Below are 8,333 nucleotides of genomic sequence, written 5' to 3' on the forward strand. Positions count from 1 at the left end.
AGAACCAAACAACTCTGATAAGACACCCGTGGCGAGACTTTCCTTTGGAGGGTCAGTCGGGCCTTTTGCCTTCTGTAAGAAGCAAAAGAATCCCGAAGAAAAAGGGAAAATCCAACAACTCCCAGATGAATCAGAGCTGCAAGTGATCGAACAAAATGGAAACAGAAGGAAAAGGAGGGTGAACCAAAAAAAAGGCCTGCCCAGTTGAAGCACTAACATGTGGATGACCGGCAATTATATTTATATATATATATCTTCACCGACTCATGATCTCAAGGATAGATAGCTTCCGCCGCCACTTTAATTCCATTAAAAGAAACAAACATAAAGGAGCGACACATGATGTTCAAAAATCTAGCTTTCATACATGAGATCTCAAGTACAGTTATGTAAGGAATGAACTACAAGATCCAAAGTGCACAGCTCCATCATTCCTCTACCGCTACATCTACGACCGTTGCTACTGATATCAATACTGCTAGTAGTAGTATATATTGCTACTATTTGATGATAATTTAGCAGCAGCAGCAGCAGCAGCTGTTCTTGCTACGATTTCTACTGCTACAAGTGCTACCACTAACAACAGCAAGTCTCAATAGTTTGACAGCAGAAATTTAAAGGAGCAAGATACTAGTACCGGGCTTCAATGTTGTGCAGATAGACATACCAATACGTGCGAGGGAGTGACGAAGCAAAGATAGTTAAGGCTCTCGAAGTCATCGAAAGATCAGGCTGTTGCACCGGTGGCCGACGGAGGGCTACGGGGATGGTCGGATGGGCCGGCGGCCGGGTGGCCACCCTGGTGCGAAGCTGGAGGCGGCTTCTTGCGCTTCTTCTTTTCATAGCTGATGCCCCGAGCCTTGGCCTGCATCTCGCGGACCTCGCGGAGGTAGAGGCGGACGGGGCGGGCGCCGAAGGGGTTGGCTTCGGGCTTGCCGCCGTTCTCCTCGTAGGCGGCGCGGAGGCGGCCGATGAGGGCGTCGAGGGATCCCCAGGCCTGGCGGAGCGGGCACGGGCAGGGCGCGGGCGGGTTGGGGTGGCCAAAGAAGGGGCACATCTGGGTGTGGACCTTGGTCTTGCCGAACTGGTCGAGATAGCGGAGGAACTCGAGCACGTGGGCGCCGCTGCATCGCGAGAGGCTGAGCGGTGGCCGGTGGTTCTTGAGATACTGCCCGAAGGTGTTCCAGTCCCGGCGCTTCTGGGACTCGTAGCGGCTCGGAGAAGGACCCGAGGGGGAGGAGGAGGAGGACGAGGGTTTGGAGCCGGCGGCGGGGGAGGATGAGGAAGCGGCGGCGTTGGGGCTGGTGGTGAAGCCTTCTGAAGAAGGGCTATCTGGGTTTGGTGCGGTTTCCATGGTCCTGTATGTATGTATGTGGGTGTGGAACCAACCAAACTCACCTCCTCCGTAGCTCTTCTTGCTCTTCTTTCTGGGGGGGACTATATATCAGATAAGATGAAAGACTAGTTATTGCTCATATATTAATTTTTCCTGCCGATAATGGTAATGAAATGATGATGATCGATCTGGGATTTACTGCATGCTGATGGATTTATATCTATTTTTCACACACGCGCACACACAGTCAGGCACACACACAGAGAGAGAGAGAGAGAGAGAGAGAGAACCAGATGAATATATGGTGATATAATTCAGTTGTTTATAGTGGGCATGGCTGCTGGTTGGAGCTCTCTTGCTTCTTCAGGATGATGGTGCGAGGCGGGGCTGCGATCTGCCGACAGATTTAGAAGGGTTAGAATGATCGGATGAGGGGGGTCTGGAGGGAGAGATGGAGAGTAAATTTTATTTCTGGCTTGAGAGGAAGATCTGAGGGAAGGAATGTCGAATCTCGCTCTTTTTAGCCTTGCTTTGATGAAGTGGGAAGTCCGCTCGTGGATGTGCTGGCGACTGCTGCTGCTATGGGACATGAGAGCTTCAGGGACCGATGGATTCCATGCTTTAGGTCTCCGAAGGTGATGGATTGCTTGCTTGGCCTAAAAAGGAGAAAATTCTATTTTTCTTTTTTACCATACAGAGGAAGGGGGGGGGGGGGTGTTAGAGCACAGTTTTCTGCGTTTACGGGCGAGAGGTTCGACGGTGGGTTGAAAGGTGATGGCGACCGGCACAGAAGTGCGCAGAGCGGGTAAAATTTTAGTGGAGATGCGATGACCGCCACAACCTTCCGAGAATGACCAGAGTGCCCCTCGCCTAATTAACTACAGGGAACTTTTTTTTTTTTCCTTTCTTTTTTTATAATAAAGTACAGGAACCTGAGTTGATCGGTGATACTCTAAAGTTATTTTTTTTGTTGCTAAAAATACTCTAAACTTATTTCAGAAAGGAATCCATTCATCAGGGTTCATATTTATTTTGACTTTTTGCATTCTTTTTCAGTATACAAAGCTATCGATTCAAAAATAATAATATAAAAAACTGATGATTTTGTCAAATAGTGGCATTATTTTCTTTTTGCTGCAACATTTTTCAAAGTATCGTGGCAGCATGTCATAATTAAAAATATAATGGCAATAAGCGATTATTATAAGGCATTAGTTGTCTCTGGAGGAATATTGATCAAAAGTTCAATTGACAGCCATGACTTGCAATATTGCAATAGCCAAAGATGGTACCCTTGGATGGATGCGATCGCCAGTCGGCAACAAGATGATGGTGTAAAAAAAAAGAGAGAGTTTCTCCTCTTTTGCCTCCCCTAGATCGAGAGCGTGCATCTTAGAGCATGGCTGCAACTGATAGCATTATTATTGCCCTCACCAACTATATACACTTCCAGGGATCATAAGTAATGTGCAAGAGACAAACTAGGCCTCGTGAAATAAATCATGCACTGTCATGCTACAAGCAGACCTTATTTATGCTACATGAGGCAACATGCTCACAAGATAAACCCCGTGGGGAAAGACTCCATGGGCCACATGTGATTGGATATTTAGAAGGCTATTTCATGATAACCTTGATTCAAAACCTGTTATTGTAAAAGAAATAATTGTAGAATATGAAGATGTACCTCATTCAATATTTCCTCCAACTAGAAAAAATTAATGTGCCATTAAGAAGTCCATCAGATCATGCATGATGTATTGACATCACACCCATTCTTTTTCATGAAAAAGATGGCCAGCCTAAGACCATCAAAATTCATGAAGATCATGAATCTTCGGTCAAAATGTATTGCCGCCGGACTTGAAACCTATGTAGCTATGTAAATTGTTCCGGCAATGATTTGTTGGTGAAAAATTCCCATCCATCAGGGTAATAATATTTATCCCAAATATTAGAGGCATGCAACAAGCCGCATGAACAATGTTATCACTAATTATCAAGCAACTTGGTAATTATCTTATATCCTGAAAATGGACTAGTTTGTGAGCTAATTACAAGCACATAAAGTAAGGGAATACCTATCACAACATGTGAAAGTAATGATCAGAAACCCCAAATGAACTCATATGGAAGACGAAATCTAATGCCCAAATTTCTTGAAAGTTAACAACCACATGACAAAACTGAATTCAAGGAAAGCAACATTTTCTTTGTTTTTTTAATCAAGTTCAGAGTACTCCCTTGCTTCCTAGTGTAAGGTTCAAAATGCGCAAAGGAGGTAGACCAAGTCAGTGAGAATAGGAATGTGGCGTCTGGTGAAGAGTTAAAAACACCGCAGTACTGAAGAAGGCCACACCCACCATGAGTTATATACTGCGAGTGGTTGGAGCCCAAAGTCTTTCTTGCAGTAACATAGCAGCAAATATTTGGTAGAGGCAGCAACGCTTCTAAATGGGTTAGCTTTCTCGCAGTATATAACACACACACACACACATACATACGTACGTATGTATGTATGTGATTTTATTACTAAATACATCATGATAACAATATCTCAAATATAAGCGAAAATATCCATGACGCTATTATATTTTATTGTTAGTTCTATGTATTTCCTGTCATATGACTTTGAAGAACTATTAAAGTACAATCATAAACTTAAATAAGAAAACTATATATTTGAGCTGTTGTTTTGAGAAATAATGAAATTAAATGGTGAAATGCTATAACAGCCTCTATCGGATTCAATCTGTGGCCTTTAAATGCACAGTTATGAAGGTGTTATATAAATCATCCATACTAATTTAGGGGAAAAATTAGATCGTGCGCTTTTTGTGCGGGCATGGATTTTTTGTAGACTATTTGGAACTTTAGTAGGATTGCTACTTGACCTTCTATACGTAGCATCACATGGGAAGTGCTGTCTCCATATCACCTCCAAAGATGATGTGGCAGCCATGTTGGCTTGAGTGTTGGGGCCCATCTTTTTACTTGAAAATCTACTGCGATAATTACAAAGTTGGCAACCTGGTAATTGCCAAAAGGCATAAGATGTAAGATATTTTTGTAATATTTTTACAAAAAAAGAGACATTTTTGTGCTAAAAATCAAACATTTCATACATTCTTAAAAAATCAATGTGTGGCTTATTGATACATTGTGTCGGTCCCACTACTACGGCCAATGGTGGCCTGCCATATAAGCTCTCAAGGCTGTATTTTGTCTGAACAAAGATAGATTTTTTTTTTTTTTTTTTTTGAGGCTTGGTCCAGCCAGAAATTTAAACTAGCGAAGAGCGGAAAGTTTATTTAAATAACATAAAAAAAAATTATGAATATATATTATACTTTTCTATACATTTGAAATGAAGTTATTACTGACAGTTTCTGTCTCAAAAAATTAGTGAAGCTGGATCATAGAAAGGATGAAGTCTGCATGCATGATTTTTTTTTTATATTTTTTTCAACTATTCTTTCAACTGCCAGATCTTACTTACGAATTAAGAATTCAGATCAATCTCAATTGTTCAACAGAAAAAATAATGAGCTCAGAAATATGACTCAAAAATTAGGAGCAAATGATAAATCTGTTTTCATGTGCACCCTTCCAATCACCATTACAGGATGCCCCTCTCGCTATCAAGCGATCCAAGGACGCAATCTGTCCCTCTCTTCGTTCGCCCACATCCATTGAATTTAAGAGCAGAGATAACAAGAAGATTCTCACAGAAAACAGCTGCACAGCCAACACGGCACAGTCCTAGGTAATTCCACACGAGCCATAACCATCGTTTTGTAATTACTATAGCCCTATTTTTTCTTCTTCTTCTCTCCTCCGCTGACAGCGGAGACAAACACAACTACCGTTCTTTTGTATAGGATCAATCATCAATTCAAGTTAGATTCCGGGACGAACCTTGGCACGAATTTGTATAACATCAATCATTGTCATGACTCGAACTCAGCATCTGAGTCCGGCATGCGACACGACCGCACACTCCCTAGGGCAAAGCCCTAGAGAATATGCAAGGACTACAAATATATTACAACCTCAATATCCGTAATCAACAATAATCTCAATTCATACCAAATAATAAAGTTGGTCCAATTATAAAATTTAATCATTCCATCAGTATCATTGATGCTCTATCTAATCATCATCTCCACCTGTGATCTCAATTATAGCCAATTACCGAGCGACCTACAACTCTGATAAATAGAAAGAAAAAGGGGTGGTGAGCTTTACGACTCAGTAAGAATTTCCACATTTCCACACCAATACAATAATAATATAAGTTTAAAAACCGTAAGAAATCGTTGCACACATTATAAAATCACAAATCGACTATCAATAATGCTCGAATAATCGGTATAAATATGTTATCAAATATCAATAGAAATCCAGCTACTCAAGAGTGATATAGCAAATGATATCTCATAAAGCTTCATTAATATTTTCAATGTTTTTTTTATTTCTTTTTAATTTGATTCAAATCAATTATCTTTTTGACTTTGGGCCAAATCTCGGTTACGTTTCTAGTCTGTGACGGGGCAACCAACAATATCACATTTCCAGCATGTGATGGGGCAAACAATAGCTTCATATTTTTAGTCTGTGACGGGGCAAATAGTAGTTTCACATTTTCAGCATATGACGGGCCAAACCGATAGTATCACATTTCTAGCTTGTGATGGCACAAACCAATAGTATTACATTTCAAGCCTGTAACAGGGCAACCATTAGTTTCACATTTTCAACCTATGACGGGGCAAACCAATGATAACGAGACGAGCTCAAAATCCTAGTTCATTTAATTAAGTTCACATCCATACATCAATTATTTTTTATTTATTTCTAACTTTAGACTAACCACAGTCACGTTTCTAGCCCGTAATAGGGTAACCAATAATAATATGGTTAGTCTATAGCACAAGATCCATTAATCCGATTATGCAAGTGTAAGTTATGCTCATATATGTACCAATCATACTATCAATCACAAGCAAATATGATCAAAATATGATTTAATACTCGGGCTGCCTTTGGAAACCTTCTTCTCCGCCGGAATCAGGGGGGTGGGGGAGACTCTAAGCCTGCTTCTTCCCCGATTCCCCCGTAGGCCAGGCATGGCCTATTCGGTCCAGCTCACAAGCCCAAAGGTTGGGCGCACGAGGTGGGGCTAGGCCTAGCCAATCCAGGCTGGCCCATTAGCCCTAATTTCTTTTATTTTAGGTTATTACAATCATCAATTCAAGCTGCATTTCTTGCTGGCCGCATCCAGCTTAATTTCCACGACAATATCTGGGCTCGGAATTTTATGGCTCCTGCAGTGATCCAGCTGGCGATCAGTCCACGAGCGGTTCTCGTCATCAGAAAAACAATCGAGTGCGGTGATGCTCGCACGAGAGGAGGTGTTGATTTCGACCAGAACAAGAGGAGGCAGGCATTCCTTTCCCGGGACTGACAGGAAGGAGCACGTGTGTTCCATCACCATAATCTTTTTCTTTGTTTCCCCCGTAAGCCTTCCCTCGGCGACTCCAGGGATGCTAATAGCCTGTCCAAGTGGGACAAGCTGAGCTCTTCTTGCTGTTCCCTCCATCATAGGCCTGCTCTGTGTCAGCTTTTGCTGCCACAGAGATACCTTGCACCCGCACCCGGTCAAGGCTTCTCCATGAGCTCCTGAGCTTCTACAGTAGGCTGCTCGCATGGCCCACAGTAGAGCCCATCGAGTTGCTCCCCTGCTGGTTCCTGCCGCACGTCATCTCGATCGCTCACCTCGCTCCTACAGTAGGCTGCGTTTGTTTCCTCATCTTTCCACCCAATCTCTCCTCCACCTTATTCTACACCAATCCCTAGCTACTACCAAGTGCAGCTATACTGCCACCTATTTGCATGATCCTAGCTATCTCGAATACAATAGCTATTCTAGTTCCTCACATTCGCTTGTTCTTTATACCCCACAATATATAACGACAAAGGAAGAAACCAGCTGTTATATGATCCATCATTTCTTGGGATACATTAGATAGTAAACTTGGAGCACCAGCTACGTACCCGTCTAGCTTTTTCCCCCCATGCCAGCTATATCAGTTTCATTCAGTCTCTAACCTGGCCTGCAAACTTCAACCGAGTACTATCCAGAATACTCATTATTCTTCCCTTCCAGCTCTTCATCCAGAATACTAGAATTTGTCACCACTCCTTCCTCAAGGGTAGTAGGATTCCTTGTTGCAATATCTTTCCCCAAGTGCGCCCGCTTCTTCCCGTCCCCATATCATCCCTGGAGGCTCTGTTCAAGCACCTTCTGTTTGCCGACTTAAGTTCTTCAATCAAGCTGCTAACTCTGTATGAAGCTCCTAGAAGTTCTCCTTTTTGTAGATCTAGGAAGCATCAAGTTCCACGGCAGTGTTGTCCATTTGCTTATATGTGGACTTTGTCTATGACCATGACTTCCCAGCAGCCACTGTCTGCTGATTCAAATTAGAGGAACCAAATTAACATTAATTCCGTGAAGCACGAAGAGGGAAGGGAAAAACAATTAAACGAAGGAAACCAGTCGGCAGCAGGGTAATTTGGAAACCACGAGTGTGGGACACAGAACCTGCTCTTGAACAAACATAAGCATTCAATAAGTTTTCATTATCCTACTGATGTTTGTTTTACTTAGATGGATTGTAATAACTTGAGAAATAGAGCTGGAACATGTAGGAAGCCAAGCAAAAGGTATCCATGACTGTAACTTCAGGAGGAGAAAAGAAGGATTAAAAAGAATAACAGGAAACAGACACCAAGCACAACATCAACTTATCCAGTACCCATGTAGGAGAACTTAATCTTCCGTTCAAATCGTGTTGCCTTTTTTGCTTCATAATTCATTCTTTTCATCGCGATCTCAATTTCATTTCGCAAAGCAGCAAGTTTTCACTGTTGCCGGCCATGCTGGCAAGGCCATAACTGCGATGATCAGGGAGGCACATAAGATCATCATGCCATG

The 8,333-nt window shown here is 42.4% G+C and overlaps 1 protein-coding gene across 1 annotated transcript; it reads right to left on the reverse strand.

Moving 5' to 3' along the window:
* Nucleotides 1-343: 343 nt before the first annotated feature.
* Nucleotides 344-2,039, reverse strand: LOC103719996 (protein LIGHT-DEPENDENT SHORT HYPOCOTYLS 4-like). Its single transcript, XM_008809497.4, has 2 exons — nt 1,627-2,039; nt 344-1,437 (listed from the first exon to the last, which is right to left on the reverse strand). The coding sequence occupies exon 2, from the start codon at nt 1,352-1,354 to the stop codon at nt 728-730; it is 627 nt and encodes a 208-aa protein (XP_008807719.1). The 5' UTR covers nt 1,355-1,437; nt 1,627-2,039; the 3' UTR covers nt 344-727.
* Nucleotides 2,040-8,333: the final 6,294 nt, after the last annotated feature.

The sequence above is a fragment of the Phoenix dactylifera genome, chromosome 18, assembly GCF_009389715.1.
Source record: "Phoenix dactylifera cultivar Barhee BC4 chromosome 18, palm_55x_up_171113_PBpolish2nd_filt_p, whole genome shotgun sequence".
In the NCBI taxonomy this organism is placed as follows: domain Eukaryota; kingdom Viridiplantae; phylum Streptophyta; class Magnoliopsida; order Arecales; family Arecaceae; genus Phoenix; species Phoenix dactylifera.

Bases quoted from the DNA above. Each gene is read 5' to 3' on its own strand.
- LOC103719996 (XM_008809497.4), bottom strand. From the start codon at position 1,354: ATGGAAACCGCACCAAACCCAGATAGCCCTTCTTCAGAAGGCTTCACC.